General features: G+C 43.4%; 1 protein-coding gene across 6 annotated transcripts; it reads right to left on the bottom strand.

The window, feature by feature from the left end:
• Positions 1–1,403: 1,403 nt before the first annotated feature.
• Positions 1,404–12,331, bottom strand: LOC133921438 (dual specificity protein kinase YAK1 homolog). 6 transcript variants are annotated; one of them, XM_062366309.1, is made up of 18 exons: positions 11,641–12,331; positions 9,090–9,289; positions 8,468–8,621; positions 8,268–8,377; positions 8,107–8,176; positions 7,965–8,047; positions 7,806–7,887; positions 7,675–7,715; positions 7,407–7,529; positions 7,093–7,237; positions 6,573–6,681; positions 5,723–5,811; positions 5,294–5,368; positions 4,886–4,963; positions 4,050–4,804; positions 3,820–3,975; positions 2,872–3,125; positions 1,404–1,931 (listed from the first exon to the last, which is right to left on the bottom strand). In XM_062366309.1, the coding sequence occupies exons 1-18, from the start codon at positions 11,815–11,817 to the stop codon at positions 1,852–1,854; spliced, it is 2,781 nt and encodes a 926-aa protein (XP_062222293.1). In that variant the 5' UTR covers positions 11,818–12,331; the 3' UTR covers positions 1,404–1,851. The 6 variants fall into 6 exon arrangements, with proteins under 6 accessions (XP_062222293.1, XP_062222294.1, XP_062222291.1 ...); XM_062366310.1 differs by having other exon boundaries at positions 2,872–3,128; positions 5,723–5,805; XM_062366307.1 differs by having other exon boundaries at positions 2,872–3,128; positions 11,641–12,330.
• Between the last annotated feature and the right edge of the window lie 8,338 nt (positions 12,332–20,669).

Below are 20,669 nucleotides of genomic sequence, written 5' to 3'. Positions count from 1 at the left end.
CCCCAGGCAGTGTCGCCCGTCGGCCGTCGCCCGTCCCCAGGCAGCGCTGCCCGTCGGCCGTCGCCCGTCCCCAGCCTGCGCAGCTGCGCCGCCCGTCGCCCTGTTCCCAGCCTGAGCCGGCCGCCGTGCCCAACCTGCGTCGCCCGTCGCCCCGTCCCCAGCCTGCGTCGGCCGTCGTCCACAGCCTGCGTCGCCTGTCTCCCGTCCCAGGCTGCGCCGTGCCGCCGCCCGTCTCCTGTCTCCAGGCTACACCGCTCGTCAGTCATCCCAAGCGGCAGCGCCATCCCCAGCCAGGTGGCCAACGCGCGGAGCAGTGGTTCGGCCGGGCCCCCGACAGTCCCGACACTCAGCAGTCAGCACACCGTCTTCCTTCAGAATGGACCTTTCAAAAGGTATCTATAGTGTATATTTAACTTTGAATTTTCATTGAAAAATACTATATCAGAATGGACAAGGGAATTATCATAACTGTTATAGAGGTTTTTGAAGAAATCCATAGTCCATTTCTAAATGTGATCCTTTGTTCTGAAACTAAGTATTGGAAGATGACTCAATATGCAATATCGTTGCTTCAATTTTAGTGATCTTGAGGTTATGTCTACTCTATGGCTAATAATGTTGCTTCAATTTTAGTGCTGCTCATTCTCATGTTCTGCGTGTTTGAAATGTAGGAGAATGAGAATGAGGAGAAAGAAGAAACAGAAAGTGATCCAGATATGATGAATGATGCTGATGAGCTGTCGGCTATGTGGAAGAATATTTGTCTATGTATTTTGCACTTTCACTATCCTATATTCCTATTAGGCTATTATTGTGACTATATTGTGTTGGTGTGTGAATTTTCTATCTGTGACTCATATGTCATTATGTGAACGAATATGGTTGAATGTGGTGTACTAGTGTGACAGTATTCAAACATTTAGTGTATGAAAATTGATCGGTTATATCCGGTTTGAATTACCAGTTCCCGACCGATACCGACATGTTTCCGTTTGGTTTAATTCGTTTCTGATATCCCGACATTTCCGAGTTCGTTCCCGTTTCCGACTTTCCCATTTTTGATTCCGTTTTCGAGATAAAATGTGAAAATGAAAACGGTTAGAGGGTTTTCCCGACCGTTCCCGTCCGTTTTCAACCCTAGTGGCAAGGCCGGTCCATCTTCAAGGTCTTGTTCGGCTCACACGCCGTGCCAGCCCATGACATCCAGCCCGCACAGGGCGTTTAGTCCAATATTGCCTTCGGCCCTTTCTGATGCTGGCTCAAAGGAGCAGCCCTTGAAAACCCTGTAACAGAATTGAAACGTAAAAGCCCAAACCATATTTCGTTGTTTTCTTGCTTTTCTTGATATCAACTGCATATCACCACTCACATTTCAAAAAAGAAAACATATCACCACTCGCACGACTATAGAAGGCCTTGACTTTGAACCATGTTCAGGAACCAGGACTGAACCCTCTCCAGAAAACAAAAAGGAGAAAAAGTAGGAATAAAAAGTTAAAAAAAGGGAAAAGAACCCGGGCAGCAAAACTGTCTCAAGCCTCCTGAGCTGTCACAAGATTTTTTACCAAGGTGCATACGAAAGCCCATCTCACGAAGGAAAACACGGCATTCCAGAACGGGAGTACAACTGACATTTCCGCTGGAGTTCATGCAGGTATAACAAATACCAAATGCTATAATTATTGCCCATACCATATAATCTTATGAATCGGAGCATCTCAAGGAGACAACATCGGAGGAGTGCAACAAATTGCAAAACCAAGAATCCGCAAACAATCCAACCTGGAATTGCAAATGCAAACCGCTGATGCCATCAATTTGGTGGCATACTGCATTCCTCCAGATTCAGGACTAAAAGATCCTCCCAAAATCATTTCTTGCAATGGAAGGTGGCAGTCTACTTGCTGCAAAAGAGTGATCAGCTCTCCCTCCTGCACAATGACGATTTATTTGTATCAGTATTATGATTGAAAGACAAATGTAGGCAAGAATCTTTCTGCAATTTTAAATGCAAGCCAATTGGAGCATTGGACATAGATAATAAGAACTTCAAAGCTTAGTACAAATGTGCAATAGGATAACAGGTTAAGGTGTTTCCTGACAATGAATATAATTACACAAGTTTATATCGCATGCACTGACACACATTATGATATTTGACATTTTGCAGTTACAACTTTTTTTTCAGTCCCATGTGCATAGATAGACATGCAAACTGTAAATTTGAGCATACTATAAGAAATAATGATTAACTAATGATGTGTACTTCAATATCCCTATCTCGCGAACGGGCCTCTAACTGAGTTGGTTAGGTGGCTCTAGTAGCACTCCTCAGGTCCTGGGTTAGACTCCCTGTGGGAGTGAATTTCAGGCTGGGGTTAAAAAAATCCCCTCGTCTGTCCCACGCCAAAGCACAGGTCTAAGGCCGGCCCAGGTCGTGGTCGTGGTCGTTCTCACACGGGCTGCGGTGCCGCTGTGTATGGGTGGGGCAGGGGTTCGGGGGTTTTCTCGACCTGCGTGAGAAGGTCTTCTTCTTAATGTGATACCCGGGGGCCGTCTTACTCCCCGCAGGTCGAGTTTTTTAATATCCCTATCTCTGAAACTTAATAGCAAGGCAATAAGATATTACGAAATCCCTATCTCTGAAACTTAATAGCAAGGCAATAAGATATTACGAAAATGACATTGGAAGAATGGTTGAGATGGGACTACAACAAGAGAATGCCAATTAAATTTCAGAAACCTGCCTTAAAGACCAAAGGTGAAAGAGAATTGCAAGTGGAAGTGGAAATATAATAACTATGCAAAGTACACGGCTATATTGACTACAAAGATAAAAGAAATCTTAAGTATGAAAGCATGAAACATTACCCCAGGGCATTCCGTCACCCATAGTAGTGGGTTGAGGTTCTGCCAAGCCATAGTTAGTCCAGACAGACTGATCACTGTGGTGGGACCTCATCGGACGTATGTAACTGGAAGTCATGTTGTACTGCTGAAATGGTTGTCCAAGGTAACTTGGGAAACTTTGCTGAGAATAATTTGCATGGTTGTAACCATCAAAGGTGACATGACCAGTAGGTTGTGTACTCTCTCCGAGTGATGATGCATGAAACAGGTGTCCACTTCTGCCGCAAAAACATGGACAGTAATCAGTGGTCGTACTGAAGCTAGATTCAACCAGGGGAAAAAAAGATTTGCTTGTGCTACCATTCAGGTTGAATTGGTTGAAAAATTAGAAAACTAGGTCTAGATGATAACATCATTCAGACGCAAGTACAAAACAAAGAGCATAATTACTTCTCTAGCACGTTTTATTGTAAAAAGTTAGGATTCTTAAAAGGCATTAAACACAACAGTCTGATTAAGTAGAGCTGAAAAGGTGTCCCCAGCTATGGATATTCGCAAGCAACAACTCCACTGAAACCACCTGAAGGACAATAGGATATGCATGGTAAAATGTGCATCTGAATCCTTTCAAAACAGTGTCAGGCAAACTTAAATGAAGAGTGGAAAATCATCATTACTTTCATATGTGGGACATCCGTTTCAACAATGATAGTTCATTGAAGGCATGCAACGGTGCAAGGTATGATGCAATAGAAATCAGCAGCACAGCTAAAGATGAAAACTTCGAGTTGTTTGTTTCCTAAAGATGTGGGCAAACTATGTAAATGAATTAAGAATTAATCAACAGCATAATGTAAAATCTAATGATACTAATGCATCCACAATGGTTGCTGGTCAGAAGCAAGCTAACATAAACTTTTTTGGAACACCAAACATCAACTAAATCACATCGAGAAAATACCACAATACCTTTGATTCAACAATGAAGGGTTCGAACTTGCAATATTATGACTTTGGGTAGGAGCCAATCTGCTAGATCTGTTTGTTTGACCACTTTCATCTCTCAGGTGAAGACTACTTAACTCAGCTGACAGTGGATGATCCTCTTGCAGGAGTGACTCATCACTGCACATTATAATATAAAAAAACCTAAGTTGTAGGCTACATTAAAAAGAAATTACTTTAAGATGCATCATTACCTATAGTTGGGATCCCAATCGGCTGGATCTGGTATTGACGAGGTGGAGGCTAATGTATCTGCTGGCACATTGGAGTGTTGAGTAGGAAAGCCATTGTAATTGGTGGGCGGAAAAGAGCCATGACTAGAAGAAGGGTCTAAAGGTAAACCACTGCCAACACCTCTTTGCGGTCTCCAACTAAAATGACCAGAATTAGGGAGTGCATTGTGTAGGTAGCCAGAATTTCCTCGACCATATGCATCAAAGCGAGCAGCATTGATAACATCTCGGTGTCCCTGGATCAGTTGAGATGTGTGCTCATGTGGTGGCATTGACATAGGTGGATAACCCTGATTCCTCCTTCTATTGTATTGTCCTACAGCAGCAGCTTTTCCCAATGAGGAGCCATGACCACCTCTTGCTGGAGACGTACCATACTTTCCATTAGCACCAGTTGGGATTTGCATCTGGGAATGTGGTGGAGTAAATTGTGATGGACTGGCCCCAAGAGACATCGGCCCCAGACCCCCAGGACTTAACTGAATGCCACCACCATGTGAGAGATGAGGTCTTCGTCGAATATCCGGACTAGATCCTAGAAATGATGCTCCAGCTTGTGAACGTAAATTAAACCCAGAAGGATCCATTGGTGAATTATATATGTTGACACTATTGAAATCATAGCTTCCATAGCTTCCACAACTGCTTCCATATGAAAAAGGCATCTTTGGTTGTAAAGCATTATCAAATCGTAGGCATCTGTTAATGCTTCCGATCTAAGAAAAATCATATATCAGATATTATGGGAACAAATTACAACTTGTCAACTAAATAGAAGCATAAGAGAAAATACTTACAACCTGAGGAGAAAGACCGGCACCTAGCAAGTGACCTCCTCCTGGATTGTGATCAACTACTGCAGCACGACCAACAGGCTACAACACAAAAGAAGACAAAAGATGCTTGACTTATAATCCAGATATTTCTTGACTTCTCTTCCACACTTTTTTGGAACACCCGCGACTAACAAAAAAAATCTAATTGATCTTAAAACAAAGCAGTACTTTCAAGATTGACAAGAAGAAACACTGTTCCATGTGTGTCTATTTATTATAAGAAACGGAAATGTCCAAATGTCTCCACCGAGCTGACGAGGGCAGGGCAGCACAACTGAAGTTAATTTCTGGAGTATTCACATCACAAGTAGGACAAAAGAATAATTTATGCAGAAAGTTATCTGTACTCTGGATTAAAATTATACTTACAATTATTGGGGTCTCCTGGACAGGCTCGTAAGGACCAATGAAGGCTTCACCGGTAATGAATGGATGGTATGAAGCCTGAAATAGATTTTTTATTTGTGAAGTACACCCAATGATTCTTCAAGAAATAAATTAATCCCATAGAAATCAAGTAAAATACAACCCTAAGTACCAAACCAGTTGTAAGATTGTTTCTAACTATTGCAATACAAGGATTTCCCAACATCAAAAGTTTCCAGACATGAGGATTGATGTATATCCCAGTTCTCAAAGAGTATACCAAACCCCAAAAAGAAAATGTACAAGATATATATTCCAGCTCTCAAAGAGTGTACCAAACCCCAAAAAGAAAATTTACAGGATATATATTACAGTTCTCAAAGAGTATACCAAACCCCAAAAAGAAAATGTACCGGTATCATCAGTGAATACCTGCAACGGTGACCAGCGCTTATTAGGATCAAACTCAACAAGTCCTCTCAAGAAATCAACCAATGCTAAGCAGTCTGCCTTTTCTGTCTCTGAACCAAAATTGCAAGAAGTTAGAAAATATTGTTTAACTTCCGACTTCATAATTATGACTGATATTTTCATTCAAGAAATTGACACTCATCAATGCAATGAATTCAAGTGCCTCATTATTAAAGCAGCAAATGTTTTGCATAACTCCAGTACATGCAAGGATTAAAAATCCATCATCTAAATTGTCCTGTTTAATGATATACAACAGCAGCACGGAAAATGAATAATAGTACGGGGAGTACTAAGTAGTTTGATCATTTAACAAAAAGTATTGGACCCAAACTACAAACATAGCATCCACATGGTGGACGGACAGAGCTTGTGAGACATGTAGCTGGTGTTTTCTCCTAACTAGTGTGCACTTCACTGAGTTGCAGGCTCATCACCTAATCTACATTAGTGTACACCTCACTGATAAGAAAAAAATACCAGCATGGCAATTGAAGAAAATATTTCTGCCACAGTATTATAACCATTTTTAAGTCGAGGGACCTCCATGTCATCCCCTGAGAGTTTTTACAAACTAAAAAATGCATGTATCCTTGGATCATTAATTCATTATGCAAGCTTTATGCGCAAGACAGATGCTAGTTCAAATAAACATTGCGTGGACCACAACTATCGTGACGAAGAAACACTAATCACTGGGACCATACAACGCAAATACAAATGTGATATTGCACTGAAACTACCTCCAAATTTCACAAGCAAAGGTAAAGGCACACAGTTCCATCCTGAAATAAAGGTGTCCAGAACAAACCTGGCATGTTTTCCTCACTCAAATTCTTCCAAGGGTATGCAAATATGAGTCTGTCAAGCCTTCCGCGAGGGAAATACCATCTCCCTACCTTTGGCTTCTTGGACTCCCTCTGTGGTGCAGAATGTAGACATGGTACAGATGATAAAAAATAGAGTAAATTTCACAAACTTTGTACCATTGTAACACAGAACTCAACTTTTGAAGTATATTTCACAAAACTACAACTACTTCGACCCTTAGTAGCAAGAAACTACAACTTTTTGATATGGTCCCACCCGTCATCCACACATATGCCACATGGCCTGGTCCCACCCTTCAACCACACATGTGCCAAAAAATTATAGTTTCTTGTTACCAAGGGTCAAAGTAGTTGTAGTTTAGTGAAATAAACTTCAAAAGTTGTAGTTCTGTATTACAATGGTACAAATAGTTGTAGTTTTTGTGAAATTTACTCTAAAAAATATAAGGCATGGTGTTGAAGTAACATTAGGATAACTTCAAGAAAACCATTTAAACTTACTGCTTCGATCTCCTCTTCGGTTAGTATTCTGTATGCACTGACAGGGCCATTCCGTGCCTCACTACCAGGATAGATACTTCCAACATGTTTAAAAAATCTCCCAGTGTTTTTCGCCTCCCGTAGCAGATCATCCGGTGGTTGCCCACTGTATATAGTTGAATTTCGAGAAAGCAGATATTTACAGTGTTGGAGTTTTCTTAATTTAAATGAAAGAGCTCAAACAATTAACACCTAATGCAGTACAGGTGATTCACCCACAAATTACTAATCAAAACTTAAAAACAAGAGATAAATTTTCAGTAAGAAGTACTAACCCAAGAATCTCAATCATACGGCAAAGGACATCATATTCCGACGCTCCAGGAAATAAAGGCAACCCTATATACAGTTCAGCAACGATGCAGCCGAATGACCACATATCAATGGCAGTTGTATATCTACCATTTGTTAAGCGCACAAGCTCACAAGTTAAAATTCGCAAAGCTGCAATTCATAATGAGGCATCAACATAAACTAACAAAACAGAACAACATGTGCATTATCAGATAATGCATCTGCTTGTAGAGATGCCACATAGGATACGGATAACCAAGAAGTACTTCTGGAGACCTGTAATAACGGCTCTGAAAAAGGAGAAGGTAAAAGCATGACATGAAATCAACAAATACTACTAGAGCAAAAAATTCAGAGTGCTGAGTGAGTTCAAACAATACCTGAATATATGAATAAATGGTTTTACCCTCTATGCACGCTGATCCAAAATCAATTACTTTCACTCCAGCTGCTGTTTTTACACTGCAAAAGTCATCACATAGTCATAAAACTACAGAACTGATGAACACCAGCGTTGATATTAAGAAGAAGCAACTCACGTTGGAGCTATGAGGATATTTTCCGGTTTTAGATCACAATGAATAATGCCAGCATCTTTCATGACAACCAATGCGTCCAATATCTGGAAAGAATAGATACATCACATTGGGCAACATTCAACAAATTAGAATGACACCTCACCTGTCTTGAGAAAGTTCGGACATATTTCATTTGCAAACCTCTTAAGCTATTCCTTTTCAACAGCTCATATCTATAAAAATATGAGTTTATGTTACCCCATGAATCAAATCTAACACAGATAGTTAGATTAGTGAAGATAAGTTAAATGGAAGTTATCTTACAGGTTGTGACCAAGCATTTCAAAGGCTATACACAAATGATTTTGGCAGAGAAAAAAATCCAGCATCCGGACAATATGGTGTTGATCATCAGGATCAAATTTGTCGTTTAACTGCATGTATATATATAGTCACAGCTGTGACTCCAATTTTTACATGCATCCCATAAAGTAAATATTAAAATGCTAAGTAGAGTACTGTACCATGCTCAACAGCGAGACCTCCATGATAGCCTGCTGGTAAAAGGCAGGCTGGTTTTTTATAACCTTCACTGCAACATAATTGTTGGTTTTTGCATCCCAGCATTTTGCAACCTGCCCAAAGGTACCTTGGCCAAGCATTTCTTGGACAACGTACCTAATTACCGAAATGTCAAAATAAGTTTAGCTTAATTTAATGTTATCCATAGTTTAACAATCCTGAACTCTGAAATTTAGAATGTCAAATAGAAGTGGAGCCGCACAGCTTTATCACATAAGCCCCACTTATTGAACAAATAATCTTAAAAATGTGAAAGCCCTTTCAGCCTTTTGATATATTTCTGCATGCCACACTTCGATTTCCCAACTCTAATAAATAATTAGGTCCATCAAGTTTGTCTAAATAGTTCTAAATCATTATATGAAAATCAACTTCGTACAACCACCTAATCTCTTTCAAACCAGTAAAGTAGGGGTAGTTAGTGGTAATATAGCAATAACTACACTCTTGTTTTCCTCAATAGACTTATATTGTGAAATGGAGACTCCTGAGTAAATGGCCTTATATTGTGAAATGGAAGGAGTAAGTTGCAACAGTTGAAACAACATAGAGAAGAAAACTAACCTCCGGCTTGACTTTTTATCGACCAGTTCCAAGTTGACATACAAGATGAGGTCAGAATTTGCATTGTCAAGGCCATCATTGTGAACAGCAACTGCAGGATTGGTGAGAAAGCTCTTGGGGTTTAGTGACTCTGAGTACTTAAACTCAAGATTGCATTTTTCAAAAGTTCGGACAATGTCTGCGGTTAATCTTGCAACAAACTGCATGAATAAACAGCTGTAGCTTAGAGTGGAGCATCACAGATATATGAACAAGAGGTGCACATTATATACAAGAACAACAGTAACAGAATGGATTGTAGCATGTGCACTTATCTTTTTGAGAATAACATACAAATGGAGAGTGGCAACACACTTGAAGGATGTTATTACAGCACTACGTCCTCTATGCAGGTTTATGTAGTCTAAAGATGTGACAGCCCAAAATTCTTAAACATGTCATTAAGTATTCATGAGCATCATTAGTATCATAATTAAGGTTTTGAGCAAGAAATTGAGTGCATGTAAATTTAAACAAGAATTGTTAAATTTAATTTTAAGTAATGTATTGTGAAGGAACTCACAATTTTGCTATGCAACTTAGGGTTGGAAATAATTTTAGAAATTAGTGTGAAGGAACTCACAATTTTGCTATGCAACTTAGGGTTGAAAATAATTTTAGAAATTGGTCCATGTTATATGAAGAATATTAATGAACTTTCCCAAATTTTTGGGAATTAAATTGAAGCCTTAAAAATCTATGCAAGTTAGAAAAAGTTGCAACTTTGAAGAATTTTAATTTAAGTTTGGATCAGGCTTTTTGAGTCAAACCAGTTACAATGAGTTGCACATGGATTATAGTTTCACACAAAATTTATCCTACAAATTTTAGAGCTTGGGAAGGCTTTCTTTTGGATAAGAGGGAGATCTTTCTTCTATGTCGGTCACTGTTCATCCAGTCCCCTGGTCATCCCCTCCGCTCTCTGCTCTGTCTCGGCTGCCGCCGTTCTTGACTATTGCCGCCGGCCACCGAGCCACGACACCGGACGACTTCCAGAGATGTCGGTTGCCACCCTTTTCCCGCTGCCCTCTCCGCTCTCTCCCTCACTTCTCTCTCGCGCGCATAGAGCAAAAGAGAGCCAAGTAGAGCAGCACAGCCACCGTCGCCCAAATCTCGTGCCGCCGAGCACGAGTCCGTGTGGGTAAAGATGTACCCCTGAAGGGTGTAAGCCCACATAATCTTGAATTGTCGCGCTTTCAGTTATGAGCATGCTTATGTCTATTGGGCAATATCGTAGAGTTTTCGTTCAGTTTGAAAAATGAAAAGTATGTGGGCTTCCGGGAGAAGCATGTGCTGGTACTAAATTGAGTTAGGCAAGTTTACTTTATTAAAGATTATGTTTATTGTCAGTTTATGTTAGCAGTTCATGCCATTACATTGGTTAAAGTGCCTTTCTGCTACATCAATTTAACGTTATGGCTATTCCTTGCTATTCACTCAATGCATTATCCTTAGAGTCGAGATAGTATATACTCATATTGTGTAAGTCTTGTAAGTACCTTCGTATTTAAGGTGTTGCTCTTAAGTTGATGCAGTTAACGACAAACTATTTCACGGGTACTATTATCCCGCTAATGCTGGAGATGGCCAAGAGTAAAGATCAAATGTCTGAGCTAGTCCCGGTGGTGCTTTATGGGCAATAGTGCCACTGGTCTTTTGTCTTATTAATATCTTTCCGCTACGTTTAAAAACTCTGATCTAAGTAGAAACTGGAACTTGGAACAAGGTATGTAATAAAGTTAAAACTTTTTTACTCTGTTCATATCTTGTGATGAAACTATGTCGTAAACGGTATATACTGTGATCTTGAGTTTTGTTGAACATATATCGGGACTGTCAAAATTACTTCCGTTTTAATCGACTTAATTGTCGATTAAGCTAGGTGTAATTTGGTCGGGTTTGACAAAAGATCCATACCATCCTAAAGAAAGATCTTTTTTTCTCTTAACAATAACAAGGATCCTGGCACGATCCGAGTTGTCAATATCTCCAATTCACTTTTGATCAATGTAATAGTAATTGTGTTCTCCTTGCGCTAGTGATAAATGAAAACTGGTGCTAGTGAGTACTAGATTTTAACAGCAAGTCAAACACATAAAGCTAGTATATAGCAAATTGAACACTGCAAACGAATTTTGCAGAAGATGCATACACACTAAATGGTTGGCAATCCTGATAGTATCAGACATGAGTTTGCACTACGAAATTAAGAATCAAAAGACAATTTGAGTAAATCCACTATTCCAACTGGTCAACCCATAGTTTACTTGAATTATGCGTGCAACCAACAAGAAAAATAGCAGCAGGAGCAGCAACGATGATGATTTGAATAGTTCGAGACATCAGAGTTTCAGCTTTCAGTTTACTACTAGCATTTCAGCACGGCAATTACGTCGCAGCTTGCTAATTGCTCAATCCAATTGACAATTCAGCACGGAGAGTTCGTACAATGGCTGCAGGAAGCAAGCATCTCTAGGTAGCCGCGTGCGAGGGGAAGGTGCAGGAAACGTACAGGCCTCTTCCTGACGGCGCGGAGGTTGCTTAAGTGGGCGGCAACCCCATTACCCAGGGCGGATGGCGACGCCTCCGTCCGCTCCCCCGCCGCGGCAGCGAACGCCCGGAACGCCGTGGACTTGCTCGGCGCCCACGACGGCCCCGCGGCGTCCTCCTCTCTCCCAGGCTCCTCCATACGCCTCACGCAACCACCCCTTCGCTCCCTGCCCTCACGGAGATCAACCGGCAGCCCAATCCACTTCCACCGGTCCACCGCACGGCTCTTATTTGGATCACGGAGCCCGGAGCATCGGAACTTCAGGCTTCAGCAGCAGAAGCAGCAGCAGCAGCTAAGCCGCGGCCGGCTGAGTCCAACTGCATCCTATGCGGCGGCCATCGCCCAATGCTCCTCCGGCCGCCGATCCGATCCTCTGCCACTCACCTGCTCCGGGGCTCCGGGGCGAAGCGGGGAGCTGGGAATCGGACGGATTGGGCAGGTAGGGTTTTGGGGCCAGCACGAGGAGCGGAGTTGCTTCGGGACGCCGGATTCGGGGGCGGAGGGGAGCGAGGTGGGTGGTGGCGGTGGCGGTGGCGGTGGCGGAGGAGTGGGGAATTTGGAGGCGGGGTGGCAAGTCCCAGTTCCCTCTCCCTCCCCTTCGTCGTCTGCGTCACCTCTCTCTCTCTCTCTCTCTCTCTCGGCTTTTCTCGCTCGCTTACTTTGCAGCGACTATATAGACGGCTTTATTAATCGAGATGTTAATTAACTTGCTAATATTTTTATTAGGGGATCGATAATATGCTGCCAGGGGCAACGGCCTCTAGTGATCGACGGCTGACCCCACGTCCACGCCAAGCACGGCTGTCACGGCGTCGCAGGCAACGGGTCATGTGCCAGCAGCCAGCGCGACCGTCTGATCTTGAGGATCGGGCGGCTCTACGTGGAAAACGATGAAGTTAATATCTGCTCCGTCGGCTTCGTCATATCAAGACATTATTCCGATGGAACCATGAGCATAACCACCCACGACATGAATATTTTAACGGTCGACGGATATGTATGGATAACATATGAATGACTTCACGACATGTCAGAGATGCATAGACGTCCTGATTCGAGCGAAACGGCACTTCTTCGAGATATATACTACCTCTTTCTTTTTTACTTGTCATTAGAACATCGATCTTTAATTAAATATATTTAATTATTATTATTTTTAACTATTTTTTAAAAAATTGATAAAAAATAATTAATATTAAAATATTTTTCATAACAAATTCATTACTATCATTTTATATACTAAATTCTAACAGTTTTGTATATATTAGTGATCAAAGTTTTTAAAATTTGATTATACGTATTTTAAGATGATATCTATTTAAGAATATAAATAGTAGAAAACTTGGTAAACATGTGTATTAACATAAACAAGTTTTATAAACAGCCTGCTTTTACGCTTTAGTCCCGCTGGCTGGCATGCAACTAACCACGCTTATACTTCCGTCCTCGTTTACAGTAATTGTTGGCTCAGTAGTGGTGCTACCTTCGGGATGTTTATGATTATATGCTAAACTGGTTTACCTATTTTGAACCAAACATCATCTGATTAGTTGCATAGTTGATTAGTTGCAACTCAATTTTTTAAGAAATCTTCTGAAAATGCAAACATAAGCTACTGTGATAGACGTCACCTTTTGTTAAGACATAACTAAAACAGGCAAATGATGATTGTGGTTCACGCACTTGTAATAAATGTACATGGTAATCCATATCAGATGTATATATCAGGTCCATGTGCAAAGGCCAAGGAAGATCAAAGCAAACAAGTATGCCGGAAGAACTACAGCAACAAACTATTTAATTGGCCCGCAAACCAGCAATCATTACTGACCTTATGGAATGCTTGAATTTGAATGGTGGTCCTTTATAAAAGTTAGCTAGAAAATCTTCACCACATGTCACAATGCGAAATGGCCGTGTTGGCTTAAAGTCACAGCTCAGAACCCTCTTTTGAGTGCCCGTCAAACTCACCAACTGTCCTTCCAGAGTCCCACCTACACAATTCATAGAACTTAAAATAAGTTTATACACCACATGAGAAAACACAAACAACAAACTGTTATGGTCGAAACCTGTTCGTACGAGGAAGAATTTTGCAACAACTAATTATGAACTTGATCTAAATTCCAACCAAACATCATGCTTTTAAATAAGTGACTGTGTCAATGTTTCTGTTGAGAGCCATGTGCAATATGTAACTCGGTAGCTAGTTTCCTAACAACTACTGCTACATGCTTTGGAAGACATGTAAATAAATATCTCTTAGAAGTTATCTTACTGCAATAAACGCAAGAGGTAAAAATGATGATCCATATATGGAGCTTATAATTGTTCATTTTTCACCAAAGCATCCATGCAATCCTCTAGAAAAACGAAACATAAAAACAAGGACAGGGCACATGTTCAACTACTACTATAGCCAATTGCATGGCGTGCTATATAACTATCGTTGACTACTCGATGCTGCTGCTGCTATAGTGTATGAACTGAAAAGCGGCGCGACGTCGCTACTGCTATAGTGTTGGTGGAATATGTATGGGAAGGAAGCATTATATCACAACAGTTATTAGCAAACGCTTGTCTGCGGAAGAGATTACTTTTGAGCAACCAAAACGATGAAGAAAACTCTACAATTACTTTAAAAATGGAAGGAAAAAGTAATGGTAGTGTCTATGAACTGGGCAATCACCCAACATAGAGCAGTTAAGCAAGACCTGTTGGGATAGGTTCCAAAAAAAGAAACCATCACCCAAACAGCCCCATAAGAAAACTCATTTTGAGTTCTTATGTACCATAAAAGTATTTCAATAGGTTAAATTAACTCACTACTTCTATATATGACCAGAGCCTGAATCTAATTAAGTAGCCTGGAACCCAAATAGCTACATCATCCCAGCCAATTTTATATTTTCCAAACCTCTGCTAGTCTGCCCATACAACTTGAGCCATATCATTCATCGTTCAAAGTGAAAACTTTATATGAGAATTAATTATTCATTCATTGTGTCGACAAGATAAGGATAAATAAAATCTCCAGTTTAATATTGCCAAAGTATTGTAAACACTCAAAAAGGTCACCTAATGTAGTATTGATCTATCATATCACAAAGATAGTCGAACCCTCTCTGCACCAAAATTGAAATCGGATAGTAAGAAATGTTGAGAAAAAACATGAATTTTAATGTTTTTGGGCTTTTCCTTTTGCTGACCCATTTGTCTCTGCGTGGCCCAAACCTATGATGGAAGAGCATAAATCATTAACTCGCCTAGGGCAAGAGAATAATGGGAGAGGAGGACTGGCGGAGGCCGTTGGAGTGGTGGCGGCGCAACCGTCTCCGGTTCCCTTGGGATCATAGGACTGGAAGGCGTGGCCGTCGCTCCCAGATGAGGTCAGCTCCTTCTCCCTAGAGAAAGGAGAGGAACCCCCCCCCCCCCCCCCTTTTCTCCTCCATTTTGCTTACTTTTCTCCTCTTTAATTTTGGTCATCACCTCTGATTTGGAGTCACGCTCAGCTTTGGTGATTTGGTGATTGAAAGGATTGGGTGGAGAAGTCATGTGTTGGTACAGATCGGAGTTGTATGTGTCGAGGCTCGCCCGCACGCGCTGACGCAGTGCGGTGAGGCTCTGTATCTCCGTCTTCCATGCCGATAGCAACGACGGCGAATTGGATTTCTGGGATAGCGGCTTATTTGTCGTGCCTTGCCTCGATTGATTTTATTTTTTAGTGGATTTCTCTGTGAGTATAGCTCCTCCTCTTCTATGTTCCGAACAGTATGGTTACATGTGTGTTAATACTCAGTGATGAATTGATATACTGAGATTGGACAATTTACTGAGTACACTAGTTTATACCTGTGAGTTTCTAGTTCTCTGATATATGCGATAAGCCCTAGTGATGTTGGCTGGTGATTCTCTCTGATATGTACTTATATGCCTAAACACCATTCTTGTGTTGGCTCTCCAATGGGTTACTTGCTGTGATTTTGATCCATGGATTATGTGCTACTGTTAGTTCAGAGATTGCTTATGATAATTGAATCTGGACAAATAATTTGATTCAGTTTATTTGTTAGTGTCAATACTTGATTTGGATCCTGCTGTTTATTCTCTATTTCTATCTCGGAAGCATTTTTCTAGTTCTATTCAGAATAGGTGCACTCTCTTTAATGGGACAACAGCATGATCCATGATGATTTTGATTATTTTGAGAACTGAATCCAGGTTCTGGTCACTTGTTGAAGACTTAGTAAATTATTCAGTTTGTGATGTTTTCAATTGAACAATTAGGGGGTAGGGTCTTGATTGTCCTGGGGCCAATTGTTATACTTTTACTTAGAGCAATTTCATAAAAGAAATGTATTTGCTGTTTAGTTCATGTTCTAGACATGATATATGGTGCCGTTGTTCCAGAATTACTGTTATTATGCTCCATGTTCATGCATAAGGAATTCTTTTTTTATGCTCTTGTATTTTTTACATGTGAAATAATATTGATGTTTGTATTATCACATTATTTTCAACAAGAAATACCATTATATTCGAGCAGGGCCCAAACTATAGATGATTGGAGTTAGTCCAAAGCTATAAATTGCTATAATTGAAAACAAAATTCAATGATAATAAGAGTAAATTGTTTACAACTCTGTAACTTATCGAAAACTATCCTTCTAACAAGCATCCATGAAATTCGGTAGCATTTTTAGGAATTCCTCTTGTAATAAGGTTAGAATGAAAACACCTTAGTCTGATAAGGACAAAAGAGAAGCAGACCAAGACTATTTTATCATCCAATGTAACATGTCGATAATTTGGAGGTTAGAACATGAATTTAATTAAATGAATGGGAAAGAAATGGTGCAATTTCCAAGTGATGGGGACTAAGACGCACAAGCAGACCCACCTAGGTTTCCGGAGAGGTGGGACCCCCGACTGGCCTCCCGGGATAGGTTCTATGTTTGAGAGGTTGGCTGTCTCGAAGGAGTGCCGGGCTCCGGCAATGGGACTCCAGATCCTTCAGACTCCTATGTAGCTCGGACCTAACAACAGACAACCTCAGCCGGGGGAACCAACCTTTACAGCATCTTTAGGCTTCGAAGTTTCCCTAGCCCCTGACCTTGTGACGGAGGCTTCATTTTTGCAAAGGTACACCCGTCTACAGCCACCTAACTAGTTTATATTTATATAACAAAGTCGGCATACCCTGAAAATAGCTAGCCTAGCTATTAGAAAGTCTTTGCGACAAATAACTAATAGGCAGCAGTAGGGTACTGTAAGATGTAGGTCGCGCCTCTGCTTAGCAGTAGGCAGCTTTTACTTAATATTTATCACTGTTCAACAATAAAGTATGAAACTTAGATTAAAAGTTTTACCTTTACTGAAAATACCATCCAACGTACGGCAGGCAAAACCCTTTTTATGGGTCGATGGTGTAAGCCTCGATGCCGAAGAAACAAAAACTTAAGTCTAAGGTTATATCACGGTCCAGCAGTAGGTAGTAGAACCTAAGCCATGACTCAATTCGATATGTGCTAAAGAATATCCGTTCGACCTAGTCACAACTTATACTGCCAATTAACTAGTTACTGACAACGATAAGGTACCAGACACTAGGTTACACCTCTATCCAAACAATAGATGGTATAATTTAAAATATATCTCTACACCTAAAGGCGTTGTCTAGGTATGAGATATGGCCTCTTTGGCATTGCTACATGCCCGAACAGGAGCGGACCCCTTCCAGCATTGCTACATGCCGGAGTGGTGTTGACCCCCTCCGGCATATTTTTATGCTGAGGTGACACGGCCTCTCCGGCATTGCTACATGCCTAGAGAGGAGCGGATCCCTTCCAACATTGCTATATGCTGGAGTGGTGTGGACCCCCTCCGGTATATTTTTATGCCGAGGTGACACGGCCTCTCCAACATTACTACATGCCCAAAGAGGAGCGAACCCCTTCCGATATTGCTACATGCCAGAGTTGTGTGGACACGCTCTGACATATTTTTATGCTAGGGTGACACGGCCTCTCTGGCATTGCTACATGCCCGGAGAGGAGCGGACCCCTTGTGGCATTGCTACATGGCAGAGTGGTGTGGACCCCCTCTGGCATATTTTTATGCCAGGGTTACACGGCCTCTCTAGTATTGCTTTAATACCCAGAGAGGAGCGGACCCTTTCCGATATTGCTACATGCCAGAGTGGTGTGGACCCCCTCTAGCATATTTTTATGCTGGGGTGACACGGCATCTCTGGCATTGTACATGCCCAGAGAGGAGTGGACCCCTTGTGGTATTGCTACATGCCAGAGTGGTATGGACCCCCTACGACATATTTTTATGCTGGGGTGACACAGCCTCTTTGGTATTGCTACATGCCCAAAGAGGAGTGGACCCCTTCTAGCATTGCTACATGTCGAAGTAGTGTGGACCCCCTCTGGTATATTTTTATGCCAGGGTGACACGGCCTCTCCGGTATTGCTATATGCCCGAAGAGGAGCCGACCCCTTCTAGCATAACTACATGCCAAAGTGGTGTGGATCCCCTCCGCTATACTTTTATGCCGGGGCGACACAGCCTCTCCGGCGTTGCTATATGCCCAGAGAGGAGTGGACCTCTTCGGTAAACCACCGCGGGTCCCAGATGGTCTTGCCTTTAGAGCCTCACCATGGATAAAGGCCGAAGAGGTTGCAAACCGCCTCCCTTGGCCCACTCGTTGGCTCCACCTCCGGCAATCGCCACTGGACTCCGAATGGCCTTGCCTTCGGAGCCTCGTCACGGATAAAGGCCAACCTGGTCGCAGACCGCCTCCCTTGACCCCTCGTTGGCTTCACCTCCGGCAACCACCGCGGGACTCCAGATGGCCTTGCCTTCAGAGCCTCACCATGGATAAAGGCCAGGCGGGTCACGGATCGCCTCCCTCGACCCCTCATTGGCTTTACCTTCGGCAACCACCGTGGGACTCTGGATGGCCTTCCTCCAGAGCCACGCTGCGGCTAAAGGCCAAGCAGGTCGCGGACCGCCTCCCTCTGCTCCCTCGTTGGCTTCACCTCCGGCAACCGCCGCGACACACCGAGTGGCCTTGCCTCTGGAGCTTCACTGCAGATAAAGGCCAAGCGGGTCGCGGATCACCTCCCTCGGCCCCATCGTCGGCTTCACCTCCGGCAACCGTCGTGGGACTCTGGATAGCCTTGCCACTGGAGCCTCGCCGTAGCTAAAGGCCAAGGGGGTCATGGATCACCTTTCTCAGTCCGATCATTGGCTCCACCTCCAGCAACCACCGTGGGACTCCGGATGGCCTTGCCTCCGGAGCCTTGCCATGCCTAAAGGCCAAGCGAGTCGCGGACCGCCTCCCTCAGCCCCCTCGTCAGCTTCACCTCTGGCAACTGTTGTGGGACTCCAGGTAGCCTTGCCTCTGGAGCCTCGCCACAGCTAAAGGAAAAGCGGGTCACGGATCGCCTTCCTCGGCCCGATCGTCGGCTCCACCTCCGACAACCGCCGCAAGACTCTGTATGGCCTTGCCTCCGGAGCCTCATCGTGGCTAAAGGCCAAGCGAGTTGCGGATCGCCTCTCTCGGTCCCCTCGTTGGCTTCAACTTCGGCAATCACCGCGGGACTCCGGGTGGCCTTGCCTCCGGAGCCTCGCCGTGGCTAAAGGCCAAGGGGGTCGCAGACCGCCTCCCTCAGCCCGATCGTCGATTTCACCTCTAGCAACCGTCGTGGGACTCCGGATGGCCTTGATTTCGAAGCCTCACCATGTCTAAAGACCAAGGGGTTCACGAACCGCCTCCCTCGGCTCGATCATCAGCTTCACCTTCAGTAACCGCTGCAGGACTCTAAACGGCCTTGTCTCCAAATCCTCGGCCTCCCCGAGCCTCACCATGGATAAAGGCCAAGCGGGTCGCAGACTGCCTCCCTCAACCCCCTCACCGGTCACCTCCGGCAACCACCACGAGAATCCATGTGACATTGCCTCCGGGGCCTCACCACGGATAAAGGCCAAGCGGGTCATGGACTACCTCCCTTGGCCCTCTCGCTGGCTTCAGCTCCGACAACCGTCGCGGGACTTCAGGTGGCCTTGCCTCCGGAGCCTCTCCGCAGCTAAAGGCCAAGGGGGTCGCGAGCCACCTCCCTTGGTCCGATCATCTGGTCCACCTCTGGCAACCGTCACGGGACTCCAGATGGCCTTGCCTCCGGAGCCTCACCATGAATAAAGGCCAAGCGGGTCAGGACCGCCTCCCTCGGCTTCACCTCCGACAACTGCCGCGAGACTCTAGGTGGCCTTACCTCCAGAGCCTCGCCATGGCTCAAGGCCAAGCGAGTTGCGAACCACCTCCATCGGTTCGATCATCATCTCCACCTTTGACATATTTTATGTTGGGGTGACATGGTCTCCTCGGTAAACCACCGTAGGTCTCGGATGGCCTTGCCTCCAGAGCCTCATCATGGCTAAAGACCGAGGGAGTCACGAACCACATCCCTCTACCCTCTTGAGAGCTGCATCCCCAGCAATCACCATCGGGCTCCAGATGGATTGCCTTGAATCGGAAATCTAGAATAAATTTAGAGTGGAGTCTGTACCGGCCAAACAACCGGGTGTGCAAAAAGGCCAAGGAAGGTACCACATTTGGGGATTGAAGGCACATAAAACACACGTATGGCCACTTATTCGGAGGATCGCCCACATGTCGATCTGAGAAAAGACATCAAGCATTTCCAAGGATTTATTATAATTACTAATAACTTGCACATCCAACGGACGTTTACAAAGGAGGCATGGACAAATGAAAAACAAATCCTGAGAGAGCAATCCAGGGGGGAAAGAGTACAATGTGACGATCAAGGATGCTACAAACCCTATCAGTGGTGCATGTCATGGCTGTTACGCTTCATCTGCGGCCTACCACTATGAAAGCTAATACAGTAGCCGATCCCTGAGTCGCTAGAGGACGAGGAAGAGGACGAAACAAGCTCCACCGCAGCTCTCTTCCCCTC

The sequence above is a fragment of the Phragmites australis genome, chromosome 6, assembly GCF_958298935.1.
Source record: "Phragmites australis chromosome 6, lpPhrAust1.1, whole genome shotgun sequence".
NCBI classification, from domain to species: domain Eukaryota; kingdom Viridiplantae; phylum Streptophyta; class Magnoliopsida; order Poales; family Poaceae; genus Phragmites; species Phragmites australis.
The sequence above is the reverse complement of the archived record's forward strand: the minus strand, read 5'-3'. Positions and strand labels throughout refer to the sequence as shown.

Excerpts from the sequence above, each read along its gene's own strand:
- LOC133921438 (XM_062366307.1), bottom strand. The coding sequence starts at position 11,817 with ATGGAGGAGCCTGGGAGAGAGGAGGACGCCGCGGGGCCGTCGTGGGCG. Across the intron at positions 4,805-4,885 it reads CCGGTCTTTCTCCTCAGGTT|ATCGGAAGCATTAACAGATG; the intron begins GTAAGTATTTTC and ends GATTTTTCTTAG. Across the intron at positions 3,129-3,819 it reads CCTTCATTGTTGAATCAAAG|AAGTGGACACCTGTTTCATG; the intron begins GTATTGTGGTAT and ends TTTTTGCGGCAG.